This window comes from Boleophthalmus pectinirostris, unplaced genomic scaffold (assembly GCF_026225935.1).
Source record: "Boleophthalmus pectinirostris isolate CB_2022bp ecotype Guang Dong unplaced genomic scaffold, ASM2622593v1 HiC_scaffold_13, whole genome shotgun sequence".
In the NCBI taxonomy this organism is placed as follows: Eukaryota; Metazoa; Chordata; class Actinopteri; order Gobiiformes; family Gobiidae; genus Boleophthalmus; species Boleophthalmus pectinirostris.
This window is the reverse complement of record NW_026571036.1, coordinates 18,234,486-18,249,767: the sequence shown is the minus strand read 5'-3', so window position 1 is coordinate 18,249,767 and position 15,282 is coordinate 18,234,486. Positions and strand designations below refer to the sequence as shown.

The 15,282-nt window shown below is 37.9% G+C and overlaps 3 protein-coding genes across 5 annotated transcripts; 2 read left to right on the top strand and 1 right to left on the bottom strand.

The window, feature by feature from the left end:
* The first annotated feature begins 263 nt into the window (after positions 1-263).
* On the top strand, positions 264-3,911 carry lin9 (lin-9 DREAM MuvB core complex component). Its single transcript, XM_020939942.2, is given in 15 exon segments — positions 264-279; positions 449-540; positions 787-894; positions 1,000-1,130; positions 1,226-1,351; positions 1,425-1,582; positions 1,679-1,812; positions 1,919-2,002; positions 2,004-2,048; positions 2,137-2,238; positions 2,308-2,388; positions 2,471-2,596; positions 2,666-2,848; positions 2,930-3,027; positions 3,153-3,911. Coding segments are annotated over 14 exon segments (1,491 nt in total). The 5' UTR covers positions 264-279; positions 449-531; the 3' UTR covers positions 3,259-3,911.
* Positions 3,909-5,898, bottom strand: mixl1 (Mix paired-like homeobox). Of its 2 annotated transcripts, none has more exons than XM_055149712.1 (5): positions 5,884-5,898; positions 5,262-5,591; positions 4,937-5,157; positions 4,736-4,841; positions 3,909-4,630 (listed from the first exon to the last, which is right to left on the bottom strand). In XM_055149712.1, the coding sequence occupies exons 2-5, from the start codon at positions 5,356-5,358 to the stop codon at positions 4,074-4,076; spliced, it is 981 nt and encodes a 326-aa protein (XP_055005687.1). In that variant the 5' UTR covers positions 5,359-5,591; positions 5,884-5,898; the 3' UTR covers positions 3,909-4,073. The 2 variants fall into 2 exon arrangements, with proteins under 2 accessions (XP_055005687.1, XP_020775653.1); XM_020919994.2 differs by having other exon boundaries at positions 5,741-5,890.
* Positions 5,899-8,187: 2,289 nt separating this feature from the next.
* Positions 8,188-15,168, top strand: acbd3 (acyl-Coenzyme A binding domain containing 3). Of its 2 annotated transcripts, none has more exons than XM_020920571.2 (8): positions 8,188-8,495; positions 10,493-10,634; positions 10,745-10,885; positions 11,350-11,508; positions 11,636-11,810; positions 12,322-12,577; positions 13,134-13,418; positions 13,556-15,168. In XM_020920571.2, exons 1-8 carry the CDS (start codon positions 8,228-8,230, stop codon positions 13,768-13,770), a joined length of 1,641 nt encoding a protein of 546 aa, XP_020776230.1. In that variant the 5' UTR covers positions 8,188-8,227; the 3' UTR covers positions 13,771-15,168. The 2 variants fall into 2 exon arrangements, with proteins under 2 accessions (XP_020776230.1, XP_020776156.1); XM_020920497.2 differs by having other exon boundaries at positions 13,131-13,418.
* The last annotated feature ends 114 nt before the right edge of the window (positions 15,169-15,282 follow it).

Here is a 15,282-nt window from a genome sequence, read left to right as displayed (position 1 = left end):
TAATTAAGCTAACAGTTAACGCACTGTGTACATTTAGTGAATGCATCCCTCCTCATTCAGGTGTACTCGTCCCTGGTCTATTCATTGTTTGTTTTCAGCCCATGTGTTAAAGAATGTCACCACCCTGACACTTCACTGATGAAAATGATTAAATGATTTTAAAGTATTACCAGTCTTAATTTGTCTGAGCGTCCATTTGTGTTTTCTTTTTAATGACCACATAAACCAGGCCGTGTGTATTCCTAACTCCTCAGTGTGAGGCTCTTGTCAGTCTAAAGGTTGTGTTAGTCAGTTATAAGTATGGTTCAGTGTGTGTTACTGTAGTTGCACAGTAGCTGTTACACTTGTTTAGCTTTACATGTAGCGTTATGCACAGTTTACTGTTATAGTTGCACCTTTTTAAACTATTTGCTAACCACAATAAAACACTTTTGTTGTTGTCTTGCAGAGGGTAGTTTGTCCAACTCTTTGAATGAAAAGAACAGCTTGCAGAGAGCTCACAACACCAGGGGACGTCAGTCAACTCTCACAATGGACACGGTAGGCAGCATTTGATTTGAATGTTCTCTAAATGAACTTGCTTCAGACTTTGTATTGCCTCATTACACATTAACTGTCAAAAATTACCACATATTACAGACAGGTGAGGTACTCCAGTTTGTAATTTGACAGAAGTAGCAACAGGGGAAAGAGGGTTGAGGGCATGATGCAAATAATTCAATTCAATGTATTTATATATAAAAATGCTATTCATTTAGATTTTATTTCTCCTAACTATACTTGCAGCCAACCCGAAGCTCAAAAAGAAGCCGTTTGTTTCGAGATGAAGAGGAACAGCATCGTCTTCCTTCTCGATCTCCTCGTAGAAGCCAGAGAGTTTCCACCACGCCTCAGGTAAAGACTATTGCAGTTAGAAATACATTTTACATCCTATGTATCAAGGCGGTTCCTTTATTTGCAATTCATGTCACATGAATACTTTTGACGTTGGATTTACAGAAGTTTTCAAATGTGATGACACCAGACAAGAAAACATCACAGAAAATTGGGCTAAGATTAAGAAATCTCCTTAAACTGCCCAAAGCTCACAAATGGTGCATCTATGAATGGTTTTATTCCAATATTGACAGGTATGACTTGTGTTACAATAGTTTCTCATCAATATAGGATGCAGATGTTTAAAATAGTAAAAACAAAACTTTTGTTTCTTGTTTTTGTTTTTCAGACCTCTCTTTGAAGGTGACAATGAATTTTGTCTTTGTCTCAAAGAGTCCTTCCCTAATCTAAAAACAAGAAAGCTAAGCAGGGTAGAATGGGGAACAATCAGAAGACTGATGGGAAAACCTCGCCGGTACATTTACCTTGAGTTGTGAACTTATAATTATGTAGGATGTGACTGAATTAATAGTTGTTCTTTAATTTAGGTGTTCCTCTGCATTTTTTGCTGAAGAGAGGACTGCTTTGAGGCAGAAGAGGCAAAAGATACGATTGCTACAGCAGAGCAAACTGACTGATATATCAAACTGCAAAGATCTTCCAGATGAAATCCCCATGCCACTTATTATTGGAACCAAAGTCACAGGTATTGTCTTTACATGCTTTTTTCCCTCCATAACAATGTTTGTTAAAAACAATTAGATTTTGTATTTAATGCTTCTTAAATGTTCATGTTAAACAGCTCGCTTAAGAGGGCTCCATGATGGGTTGTTCACGGGGCAGATTGATGCAGTAGACACAAGTGCTGCTACGTATCGCGTTACCTTTGACCGCAGTGGCCTGGGAACTCACACTGTGCCTGACTACGAAGTTCTGGTAAACAGTCCTGTCTTCATAAACCTTTTAATGTAAAACCCTATATTAGTTTCAAAATCTCAGATTTTATTGTATCATATAAGTGCTGAATAATTATGCTTTTCAGAGCAATGAACCCACTGAGACCATGCCAATTTCAGCATTTGCACAAAAGCATAGGTCAAATCGCTACTTTCACAATATAATGACTCCCCCCTAGAGGCCCGTATCCATCTGCTACCACTCCTGTCCTTATGGTAAATAAAAACAAGTTTTTGCTTACCATCTACAGTATACTGTATTTGTTATCTAGTAATACTTTTTTTTTGTTTTGTTTTTTGAAAGGACAATGATCCCCTTATCAATCAGTCCCCGTGGAAAAGCAAACTCTCAGGTGCTGAAGGGGAGACATTGGGAGGGTTTCCTGTCAAGTTTTTGGTCCAAGTGGTAAATATTTTGATCTAGTATTTTGGGGGGGGTGTCAGTTTGTAAAACAATTTCATATATTTTTGACAGACAAGACTTTCCAAGATCCTCATGATTAAAAAGGAGCACATTAAGCACTTAAAAGAAATGAACACAGAAGCTGAGAAACTGGTACAGTTTTCACTGCCTTATGATGTCATAGTTGTCCTGTACAAGTGAACCAGTGAAATTAGTTCATTATTTGTCTTTGTAGAAGTCCTATTCGATGCCCATTGACCTGGAATTCCAGAAGCGTTATGCTACAACAGTGCTCGAGCTTGAACAACTGAATAAAGACTTGAACAAAGTGTTGCAAGAAGTACAGCAGTTCTGTTGTGAGGTGAAACAGGTTCCAGCTATGAAAAATCACATCATACTGTCCAGGTTTCTCAAACTGTTTTCTCCTCAGCTCGCTCCAGACCAGGGCTTGGTCCCTGCCGATCATCCCACAGAGTTGCGGCGACGCTGTGAAGAGGAGGCCCAGCAGATGGTGCTGCTTGGTAACTCACTACAGGATGGACAGCAGAGTGTATCCAACCCTAGCCTCACACAACTCATCTCACGACTCACAGCGCTCCTCCTTCAGATCAAGGTATTGTTCATTCCATTTGAAGCATCTGTTTGATTTAAATATTGATATTTAAATGAAAAATAATACATGTGTATGTTTTAGTGTCTGGCAGATGGTGGGGACCTAAACGCATTTGAGTTCAAATCTCTAACCGACTCACTCAATGACATCAAGGCGTCTATTGATCCCTCTAACCTAAGGTATGTGAGGATGTTCTGATTAATTAAATATAATTATATATATATATATATATATATTATTATATATTTTTTTTTTTAAGTGTTTGGTTTAATGTGAAAACTTCAGATGTTCCCATATTTTCTAGTTGCTTCCAGAATAACGTTGAGATCCACGTGGCTCACATCCAGAGTGGCCTTAGTCAACTGGGCAATCTACATGCATTTGCTGCAAACAACACTAATGCAGTGTGAAGGCAGCATCGTTGTCACCTCATAGAGGTGTGGTTTTATGTGGTAACATCTTTGGAATGGGTGCTTTTCATCTGAACTGTCTGAAGACCACAAACAAAAGCCTAGGGGACAACTTAAAAATCAAATGTGGGTTATCAAAATGACGTTTTCTGTTTTGTGCCGACAGAAACGGTCAAAGTGCCCACCTATTTCAATGCAATGTTTCGCACATGACTGACTGCAGTGGTTATATGTGCCAAGCATTAAGTCTTATATTTTTATAGTCCATATTTATTTATTTGAGCAGGTGTGTGTGTGACTTTGTGGGGCAGTATTTTGCTATCACTACATACAGTTCCTTCTTGTTACTCTGCTAAATTTAGGAGTGGAGGCTAAAGTATATTTTGTACAATTGTAGATAATTGTAAAATATTTGATTATTAGAGCTTTTGTCGACATATCTGTTCTGTACTTAGATGTGTTTTGTAATTTTGTGTGCACTGAAAAGAGATTTGATATTTTTTATAAAAGGCTTTGGAACTTAATACCTGTTAGCATTACCACATTGGCATGGCTATTGTTGCAAATTCAATGGTTCTCCCAGAGGTGGGTGCTTTTCTGTACATGTATATATGTTTTCTTTTCTTTTATATTAAACAGTTATTCCAAAGTTATGTTTTTACTTATGAATCTTTATTTACAATTTACAATTGAGAATTTGTGGAAAAAATTATTGACAATAAATATAGGCTCGATATCTGCATACAAGCTTGGCAGTATAATACATGTTTCTTTATACAGCCATGCTGTGGAGATATTTACAATTGAACTGTACATCACATAAAGCCACTAAAGCCAATGATGGCCTCATTTTCCCAATCTGAATCCGAGTCAGAAAAGTCCTTGCCCTCAGTAGGATGGACAGGGGAAAAATGATTGATTCCACTGGGTCTGATTTGAGAATACTGCAGGGAACATCCAGTGTCCTTTGGTGGCGACCTGCTGAAGTTGTTCTGCATTGGAATGGATGGGATTACAACCTTCATCTCTGGCCCAATGGTCTTATTCGGTGGAAAGTTGTCATAGTCCACTAGTTGCCTGGCCTGGGTGGTGTTTGTCATGCTGGTTTTAGGTGGAGTCTGGTTTCCTTTGAGGTAAAGGTGGACGCTGTAACATGGCACATTGACACTGAGCTCAGGTCTTGGCATCTGCTCTTGCTTCAGCCTGTTGGCATCTTTGTCATATAGACAAGATGTGGGTGGGTTCTCATAGGTGTTAGTTTTGGTGGGTAGAGTTGCCATGTGGGTGTCCTCTGACTTCTGGAACATTTTAGGTCTGAAATTTTCATCAAGGCCAAAGCCTGTCCTGTGTTGCTCAGCATTGTGACTACTAACTGTAAGACAAATAATATATTTCAATTAAAATGTCCCCTACTTAGATGCTGTAAATTCAGTTATGAACAATAAGATGCCATATGAACAGATTGAATGATAATAACCTTCAGGAATTTGGCTGAAATGGCTTGCTGTGGGAGTGGCTTTGTTAGTGGACACCGAAGATCCAACTTGACGACGAGACTTTGCTCTTCTGTTTTGGAACCAAACCTACAAAATTCAGCATAATTCAATGAGACCTTGCTCCAAGCCTGCGTGCATAGTATGCTATTACAGTAGGCAGCTTTTGTGTTGCTATAACTTACCTGGATTCTGGACTCTGGCAGGCCCGTCAAAGCCTCAAGTCGCTCTCGGAGGTAGATGTCAGGATATTTGGTGTCCGAGTACACTTTCTCCAACACTTCAATTTGTTGCGGTGTAAAGTTTGTTCTTTTCCTCCTATGCGTCAGGATTGCCACGCACTTATCTGTCCTTGGTACCGATTCTGTATTGTTGAAAAAGTTTGCAGCATCAGGTGCTCCATAATCTGTGAAATACAGTGAACCGTTAGATTTCACGACGCGTAAATTACGCATGGTGGATACTCGTGCCCAATATTAAATAGTCTACTAAATTAATTAGGCTACTAACCTGAGGTTACCAAAGCGTTCAACGTCAGTGGCCCTTCGTGATACATCTGAAAGGTGTTCAGATCTCCAACTCGTAGATTACCGTGGACTGCAGACATGATGCCGTTGCTCTAATTCCCAGTGACTGAATAAAGAGCATGAGAACTGGTGCTACTTTTATACCCGGAGATCAAAGATGATGGGGCCGGGGATGTGTGAATGGTTGAGCCATCAGCCTCGACTGGCACTGCATCGGCCCACAACTTCAGACGTCTGCAGGCCGCAAGGTGTGAAGCGATTACACCTGGACGGTGTAGGGGCTGCACGACCCTCTTAAAGGTTTTAATGGAATCTGCGTGCGCAATACACAAGAACAGAGAAAACAATTAGCTGCTTTGGGATAGACGAGGCAATAATGGGTCGAAGTGAAGCCTTCAAAGTGGAAGACACATAACCCACTGCCGCTTCCTTAAATCACCAGAACTTGGGCTGTTTTCTTACATTTTTCAATAGTAGGCAATTATTCAGCTCAAAATGTTTTACAGGAGCTTCTGAAAGTCTATATTAGTCATTTGGAATGCTTGAAGCAATCTCACCATATTCAATTTGAAATAGACAAATCAAGTAAAATAGCTGCAACTCACTGCATTTTTAGTGTGTGATGTCTCTAGCCTTGCCTGTCTGTGTCTGTGTCAGTGCACCACATTTATTTGATGAAATTATATGCTGCTAATTAGTATTCTCTATATGCTATAGAGAACTGACACAATTTAAAGTCAGTGGAATTGTGTTGTGCAACTAAATGTATTCTCAAAAGATTATTAACCTTTATCTTTATTGTTATTTATAGGCCACATATAGGCTACTAAATTAACTTTTAAATAATCTTATGACACAGAATAATAATAAAAAAATGATCCATAGCTTTATTTTACAAATTTTAAAAATGATGACAAAATAAACCACACAAATGTATTTTGACATATTGCCAAATAGTTGGAGATAATAATTAGAGATAATAAAACACACAAATGTACAGTATTGTGGGTTACATAGAATGTATAGGGTTGTACAGAGCTAAAATAAAGTTGTTTGATAAATTCACCTGTCTGTATAGATTACTCTACAGTGTATATTATGCATCCTGACCCATTAGTGGCAACAGGACTGATCCCAATACACAAGTCTCAGTTCAAAAGAATGGGCCCATGTTGTTGCGTAGGTTAGCCTCATTTGGTTCAAAGGAAAAGCCTGTCAAAAGGTCAGGCTGTTGAGCAGACAGACATCCTAATCCATTCTGAAAAGAAATATTTGTGTATAAATGAAGACAAAAACAATTTCATTGTTTCAGTTTACTTGCTTATTTCTGTGTTGTCTATATAATATGTTTAATAGTTTTATAAAAAGTAATAAGTGTGCATTTTACTTACTTACACTGTGTTTTATTGTCAAATTTTACAATATATTATTTTTTTTTACTTTGTGTTGGTTGAGTGTTGAAAATTCACAGGTTTAAGGTCTGAGGATTTTTCATTGAATAAACTGTACCTTGCTGTACTTGTACAACTTTCACAATCAAATGTTCTGATATCCTTACCATCTTACCATCATCTCAGAGGCTTACCTCAAAAACAAGCCTGCAGAGTTCAAAGTTGACTGATAAAGATTTTATAAGGCAACACTTCAAACAGCAAAATGACTTGGGGATTAGCGGTGCCCATCTCCAGTGCCTTTGTCTTTGTAGACACAAACATTAACACCTTTAAAGGGCCACCACTACCAAAGTTCAATCACTATACATCTAACATCCAGCCAGACAAGTCAACTTACTTTTACTGTAAAATTTACAGTGATATGTTAAAATCACAGCTATTTTATAGTTTAAATGATTTGTGTATTAGAACTAGATATAGCATGACAGAATAGTAGTCATCTGTTTATTTTGACATAATGAGGAGTTTCAGATAATTTCATTGACAACTAAATTTACATTGTTATGTTTAAAGTATGTACACTCATACACAATACATCTTTTCTACCTAAAGTAAAAGTAAAATTACTTATCTGTGTCCCCAGATACAATGTACATGTGTTCAAATCAAATATTGCTTTTTTCATTATTACGAAAGACTTGCACCTTATGGCCAAATGGTTAGTGTTGTCACTTGGTTTCAGTTCTCAAAGATTTATCCTATAAGCTTAATTACAAATAAAACTTACAGGAAATGAAGGATGAATTCACACTTGCACATCCTGGACTAGACAAGGACTAAACCAGATCTAGAACATTACCAAACCAGCTCTACATCAGGATTATACTGGGCTCACACCAGGGCTACAACAGGGACATGTGTGAATGTACCTAAATTAAGGACTTTCTGAACACTTAAACCTCAGCACCTGCAGCCAGTCAGTGCTAGTGCAGGCTCTGCAGCTCAGTGAGTGCATTACTTTCATATAAGTAGGAGTGCAAGCTATACATACCCTCCCTTTAAAAGTATGTATTGTCTTTTGTTCAACTGATTAAACGCTCAATGGTCCACTGCACATCATCTGCAAATTTTAGTATAGTAGGTTATTTACTTTTACAATATCCTACCTTGTCACACTCATTAACCTTTTGAAATAACTTCACTCAGAGCTCTAAACAGAGGCTATTCAAATACAGCCTCTTATCCTCCTGTAAACAAGTTCTTATGAACACATGCAATAACCACAGACATGCCTACTCCTACTGCTACTTTTAATATATAATTGTAGACAAAATAAATTAAAATCATGGTTAATACTGTCCATTACATTGTGCTATTATGACTGTTATTATTATTATGACTGTTATTATTATTATGACTAACATCTAAAGAAACTTCATAACTTTTCCATTATTTTGGTGTGAACTGCTCAGTTCGCCTCGCCTCTTTTACGTCCTCCCGGATGTTCCGGTAAACCCAGCGGAAGTAGGTACGTGGCTGCTTCAGCTGACAGTACATGATGGCGACAGAGGTTCAGAGCGGCGACCTCGATAGTGCTACTTCTAGCCGGCTCGAAGTTTCTATCGATGGCCTCACTCTCAGCCCCGATCCGGAGGGTGAGCAGAGCCCGGCCGAAGAGCCGGAGCCCGGGCCCGCGCCACTGGAAAACAGTGAACCGGACATCGCTGGAGACGAAGATGGAGAGACAGCCAAATCTGCGATAGAAAAGAAATGGGGCTTTCCTCTACAGGAGCTGTACGGAATGGCTCTGAAATTTTTTAAAGGTACGCTCTCGTGGTCATTGTCATGTTTTTTATGTCGCAATTCCTTTAGGATTTGTTATATTTAATTTTGTGATAATGTTTGAATGAGACCCTGCTACATAAGCTAACATTAGCTACTTGCTAACTGTCACCGTCAGCGCTGCTCCTGTCACATAAACGCAACTAACATTACATTTCAACATAGCCAAAGATGTTAGGCAAGTCCCAAATTCAAATTATAAACACGAGTAAAAAAGCGAAACATTTAGCAAACAATATCTAATATTTAAAATGTTTCACTAAAGCTCATGCAGTTTTCTTGTTGTGTTCAGGGATTGTCTTTATAAATCTTGTGACGGGTATTTCAAATACAAGATTGAGATTGCACCACAGTTTTGCATTTGGATTATATTAGGGTAGGGTAATAATAATAATGTCCATGGGGCAGAACAGCCCATCTCTGAATGAAAACTATCCCTTCCTACAGTTCAGATAAAAGTTTCCCAGAGTCTGTTTGATACAGTAAGTAGTGAACACCCTAGTTGGTATAATTTTTAAAATACTTTTCTAATTTGTTGCTTTCAGATAAGGTGGAAAAGCGTCCCATTCAACGTATGAAGGGAAGCTCCGCCTTGCTAATTAGAACTGTCTATATTCTCTCTCTGAGGGACAGCATATAGACCCTATATCCTGTGGTCTGGCATTTAAAATGTCTCAAAAAAATTGACATCATTTTAAAAGCAATTATCTGGAAAACTACTAAGTCTAACTCAATGATATTGAACAGTTTAGGTGTTGAACATCATAAGTTTATTATGGGACTGAAAATGTTTACATCATTTCATTTTCTAGGCCCAAAATGCGAACATTGTGCCTCTTGACTTTTCCATTTATATGAAATGTGGCTTCATCACTGACATTTTCGCTTGTCATCTGCTTTTAAAGCCTGAAGGAGCTGCAGACGGTAGGGTTCAATTTCCAATCATTTTTCTCAGGATATGCCAAACTGTCATTCAAGGAATCTGGGTTTCCAAACTTCCTCTTGCGAAGCCCTTGGGAGTTATTCACAAATTTGTTCGACCTTCTCTTCTGATGTTGATGATGGTCTACCACATCCTTTAGCCTTGCATAATCAGCCTTCCTCTTTAAATTTTTGGTACCAATTCCAAATTTGTTTGCCAGTTGGTGAAGTTTTTCCAAATTTTTTGTTGAAGGTACGCTGCACATTCTTGGGTGACTCTGAGCGAGCATATTCCAAGATGCACAATGACTTCTCTTTGGGCATGGCTCAACTTGAAAACAGAACAAAAATAAAACGTTAAATATAAAATCTTAATCTGTTTCTATACATTCTGTGAAAATTTTAGGTTATTTCACCAAAAATTGCCAGAGTGATTGGCCTGCGAAATTATTTAAACATTTTTGGGACACCCTGTTTTATTTATATAGGCTAGTTGAATAACACAATTTAAAGTCATTGGAATTGTGTTGTGGTGCAACTAAATGTATTCTCATAAGGTTGTTAATCTTTTTTATTATTATTTATAGACCACATATAGGCTACTAAAATAATGTTTTAAATTATTTTAGGACACAGAAGAATAATAAGGATCCATAGCTTTACTAATTTTTAAAATGATGAATAATGAACCACACAAATGTATTTTGACATATTGCCGAATAGTTGAAGATTATAATTTGAAATAATAAAACACACAAATGTGCAGTATTGTGGGTCATGGGTCACAAAGTATAGGGTTGTATAGAGCTAAAATAAAGTTGTTTGATAAATTCATCTGTCTGTATAGATTCCTCTGCAATGTACATTATGTATCCTAGCCCATTAGGATCAACAGGACTGATCTCAATACACAAGTCTCAGTTCAAAAGAATGGGTCCATGTCGTTGTATAGGTTAGCCTCATTTGGTTTAAAGGAAAAGCATGTCTACAGTTACAGTTAAAAGTTTCCCAGAGTAAGTACTTGTTATAATTTTTTTTTCTAATTTGTTGCTTTCAGATAAGGATGGTAAAGCATTCCATCCAACGTATGAAGAGAAGCTCCGCCTTGTTGCTCTCCATAAGCAGGTGTTGTTGGGTCCCTATAATCCTGATGCAACCCCAGAGGTTGGTTTTTTTGATGTCCTGGGGAACGACAGAAGGTAACTGCAAATCTATAGCCAATTTCCTTGCTATGAACGTGTATTGAGTTCTAATAAAATTCAATGTTTTTGAATTGTGATTCAATTATTAATGATTCCCTTTTCTACAGAAAAGAATGGGCCTCTTTGGGCAACATGGAAAAAGAGGAGGCAATGGTGGAATTTGTCAGGTTGCTGAATAAATGCTGTAACCTCTTTGCGCCATACGTCATTTCTCACAAGATTGAGCGGGAGGAACAAGAGAGAAAAAGGTATGACAGTCCAATTATTAAATACCAGAAGTTGTAAAATTGGAGCTTTTACAAGAGTTGTTGAAAGAGCTGTAATGTAGTCTTGCATTTTACATTACTATTGTTGTTGTATTGTATTTTCGGCCTGCCTCTCAGTAAGAAGGTCCTGAGTTCGATTCTGAGGCTGTGCGAGGCCTTTCGATGTGGAGTTTGTATGTTCTGTAAAGCGGGTGCCCCGATTTCCCCTACGGCTAAAACATGTACAGTAGGGTCTCCTGTTGGGCCAGGACTATGCTGAAAAAGAGATTCTTAATCTCAGTGGGGCTATAGTGGTTAAATAAAAATCAATAATATAAAACTCTTTAAAAAATTACTCAAAAATTACTTCCACTCCAGATTAAAACAAAAGAGGATGTGCTTAATTTTACTGATACTTATATAGTATTTATACTGTACAGTTGATGAAAATAATTGTTGTATCACAGGAAAGAAGAGGAGGAACGCCAGCGCCAGGAGGAAGAGGAGCGGGAGAGACGGAGGCAAGAGGAAGAGAGACGAAGACTAGAGGAGGAGGAGCGACTCAGAAGAGAGGAGGAAGAGAGGCGACAAGCTGAGGAGGAGAGGCTACGAGTAGAACAGCAGAAGTAAGAATCTGTACAGAATATAGTCTAGTCTTTTTGTAAACACAGAGGAAAAGTAATCTTATATGTCTGAACATTTCAATTGAGATTTTTTAGGTAGTTAATCATCTTTTTTGTGTATTTTTTTCAGACAACAGATTATGGCTGCACTAAATGCTCAAACCGCAGTGCAGTTTCAACAGTATGCTGCCCAACAGTATCCAAACAGCCCAGAGCAACAGATGAGCCTGATCAGACAGCTTCAGGAGCAGCACTATCAGCAGTACATGCAGCAGCTGTACCAGGTCCAGCTGGCCCAGCAACAGGTATTTATAGGTATTTTTATGCTTGAATGCTGGAAGTGGTAGTGCTGCATTCCCAAAGAAATGGTGCTCCCCATTAGGTTCTGGTGACTAAACAAACAATTTTGGAAAAATATGTAATTGTGATTTGTGATTTAATGTTTAGGATCTTGTTCAAAATTCATATTTTGAATGTGTCCAGAAGACTAATACGAAGATAACACATTTGTACAGATTTTTTTGTTTTTCAGTTTTTTTGCAGAAGGGTAGGATTGGTTGTTTGAGTATATTACTTTCTTGCAAAAATTGCAAGTCCATTCAAATTGTAAATTTTGATTTGATTGCAAATTTGGCTCCTCAAATACCACTTGTTACATCTTACGGTCAGGTATTTTAGACTGCTATGTCACATGAAAACAACCTATTGTATAATCAAATGGATATATCACATCAGTGTAATTGAAACTGCTACAAATCTGTATAAATATATACATTTTCTGATATATTTATATTACTCTATTTGGTCTAATTTTAGGCAGCATTGCAGAAACAGCAGCAGCTTCAGCATCAACAGGCCGATTCAGTGCAGGCTCCTCTAGAAGCAAACAGTTTTAACAGTGGTGAACCAGTGGCAGCCTCAGCAGCAGGATCATTGTGTGCAACGTCACCGCCTACTGTGGAGGAGGTCCCCACGCTCAACGGTGGCCAGTCAGACTCATATTCAGAAAGCATGGACCGGGATCCTGAGCCTGAACCGGCAGAAGAGGTGTCAGAAAATGGTCCGCTAGTAGGTAGGGGAAACCACAGTATTGTTTATTTATTTTTTGTTTATTTTTCTTGTTTTATTAGTATTATTTTTGTATGTTGGAGTAAACTTGTCACAATCGCTCACTGCTGAAATCTGATTCATTTCTGTTGTTGATTAGACCTTTAGACAAAGTAGAGAATAGCTGGAACAATTGACCTTCAATTGCTTGTCAACTGCATTTACCACTTTTAAATTCTAAACAAACAACAAAGACTTTCATAACAATGAAATTTGGCAAAATGTGTAGCAATTTGACATTTGAAAAATTATAGAACAAATTAGCAGCTAACTCACACCATACATTCTCAAGTTCTTAAACTCCTTTAAATAAAAAATTGTCAGCCAATATTTCTATCGGTACATGTCAAAGTCCATAGCCCTACACTATTGATATTAAAAAAAAATTGCTGACCACTATTTTTGTGTGAAGTATGAAATCAATAATGCAGAATGTCCATAAACAATTGCAGGTGGGGGTCTCTTATTTTTTTCAATATATATTTTATATGTTATCTATTTTATTTCTTTTCTAACAGCAGACTCTCCACCAATCATAGCTGCCCCATCCATGTGGACGAGACCACAGATCAAAGATTTTAAGGAGAAGATTCGTCAGGATGCGGACAGCGTGATCACTGTGGGTCGTGGAGAAGTGGTGACGGTGCGTGTTCCCACTCACGAAGAAGGATCTTACCTGTTCTGGGAGTTTGCTACGGACTATTATGACATTGGCTTTGGGGTGTTTTTTGAGTGGACGGATGCTGCCTCTGCTTCGGTCAGTGTGCATGTGTCAGAGTCCAGTGATGAAGATGATGACGAGGAAGGTGAGTTGTGCATCTTTAATTAAACATGTTAATTGCATTGAAAAAATGAACCTAACCAGAAGTTGTTTTAATTTGCGTAATGAAAGTATAAAATGGAGGGGTGGAACCAAATTCCTATTGACCTTCTTTGTCCACAGGTGAGAATGCAAATGAGGAGGAAAAGGCAAAGAAAGATGCAGGGAAACCCCAGGTGGATGAGATAGTGCCAGTGTATCGGAGGGACTGTCATGAGGAGGTGTATGCTGGCAGTCATCAGTACCCAGGGCGTGGAGTATACCTGCTCAAGTTTGACAACTCTTATTCACTCTGGCGCTCCAAGAGTGTGTACTACAGAGTCTACTACACCAGATAAGCCTGAATCTTGTGCGTGTGGTAATGTGTGCAAGCTTTGTGTGTGAGGCAAGAGAAGAAAGTAACCCCAAGAGCTGTTCTGGAAATACCCACCAGGGGGCGACATTGAAATACAAACACAAATCCTTGGAGATTAAATGGAGAATCTGAGCACTGTGTGTATGTTGTTCTACCCACAGTACACCTGTCATCAAGCCCTTGGAGAGTTCCTTTCTGTTGTATATTCCTAACCTTTTGCGCTCATTCAGACCAAAATAATTTTGGTCTCATTATCTTTTCACCCTGGGTGTCTTTTCTGTAACCATCCTGCCCACTGTAGCCTTTATGATGGCGTCTTTAGCCTGGACTTCATGACTATGGAAATTGTCCATTCCTCCAAAACAAAGGACTAATATTTAAAGTAAAAATATATTAAAACATTATTGCTCAGCACAAGGCCTTTTGTTCCTTTCACCTCTCACGCTTATTTGACACACACATACCATGCTGTCATTGTACTAACAGCCATCCATTTCTCTACCAAAAATGCCTATATGAAGATGACAGAGCTGGTGGATTCATCCACTATTGCTTTATTGGCCTATTATCTGACGTGGGGCAAAAGACTTTTCTCTAGTTTACAAACTTATAATGAAGGTGTACACAGCTGTGGCGCTCATTCCTATAATCAAGGTTAAGGGGATAAGATTAATTTGTGTACTATTTTTTTTTTTAAACATTCTGTGGCTGAAATATTAAACTGTTGCTCACCGAGAAAACTAGATCATTTGACAATGGGTGGAACACACAAATTATAGTGAGGTCATAAGGCACTGTTACATCTTCAAATGCAAAAACGCTAATCCACATGGTTGCTGTTCTTTTCATGTTTAATATATAATTTAATTCATTTCATTGTGGTGTGAATAAAATGTATCTTGGGTTATGTGGTTGATTATTATCTATATAATTTACTCAATTGTATTATTTAAACCAATGAAATTGTTCAGCTCAAGTTGGGAATGATCTTCAGAAATATCAGCATATTTTTGAAACTCGTGCAGCAAAATTTCAAACTGGTTTGAAGGCAGGTGATTTTCGTTGTCCTTTATGTTTAAATTAGTTTTTACGTTCTTGGTTCTGTTCACTTTTAAAGTGTTCTATGTAAATAAGAATATGGAATGAGTTTATGTTAAGATTTTAGATTTGGAAAAAGGTTTTGCAAATCAATGCACTGTGTAAAGATGAATGAGATTTATGTATTGGGTGAACTTTCCCAGTGAAGGCTGCACCACAGAAGTAATACTGTTAATTCCTGACATTGCTGGCAGTAAAGCTCATCTTGTATTGCTTTGAAATGTTTGATTTGTTTGGACAGCTTCAAGTCATGATTAAATGTATGTTCATCTCCGAAACTGAATCATTCTCATTTAACATTTCTTGTGTTTTGTTTATAATTAGACAGTTCACTTGTTTTGGAAGGAAAACAGGCAGTCGATGTACAGATAAAAATCACAAGACTACAACTGCTTTT

What these genes read in the sequence shown, in the direction of transcription:
- mixl1 (XM_055149712.1), bottom strand. Translation starts at nt 5,358, where the DNA reads ATGTCTGCAGTCCACGGTAATCTACGAGTTGGAGATCTGAACACCTTT. An exon ending in GAACGCTTTGGTAACCTCAG is followed by an intron (nt 5,158 to 5,261) that starts GTTAGTAGCCTA and finishes TGTATTTCACAG; the next exon opens with ATTATGGAGCACCTGATGCT. An exon ending in TGCCAGAGTCCAGAATCCAG is followed by an intron (nt 4,842 to 4,936) that starts GTAAGTTATAGC and finishes TGAATTTTGTAG; the next exon opens with GTTTGGTTCCAAAACAGAAG.
- acbd3 (XM_020920497.2), top strand. Translation starts at nt 8,228, where the DNA reads ATGATGGCGACAGAGGTTCAGAGCGGCGACCTCGATAGTGCTACTTCT. An exon ending in CTACGAGTAGAACAGCAGAA is followed by an intron (nt 11,509 to 11,635) that starts GTAAGAATCTGT and finishes TATTTTTTTCAG; the next exon opens with ACAACAGATTATGGCTGCAC. An exon ending in AGAAAATGGTCCGCTAGTAG is followed by an intron (nt 12,578 to 13,130) that starts GTAGGGGAAACC and finishes CTTTTCTAACAG; the next exon opens with CAGACTCTCCACCAATCATA.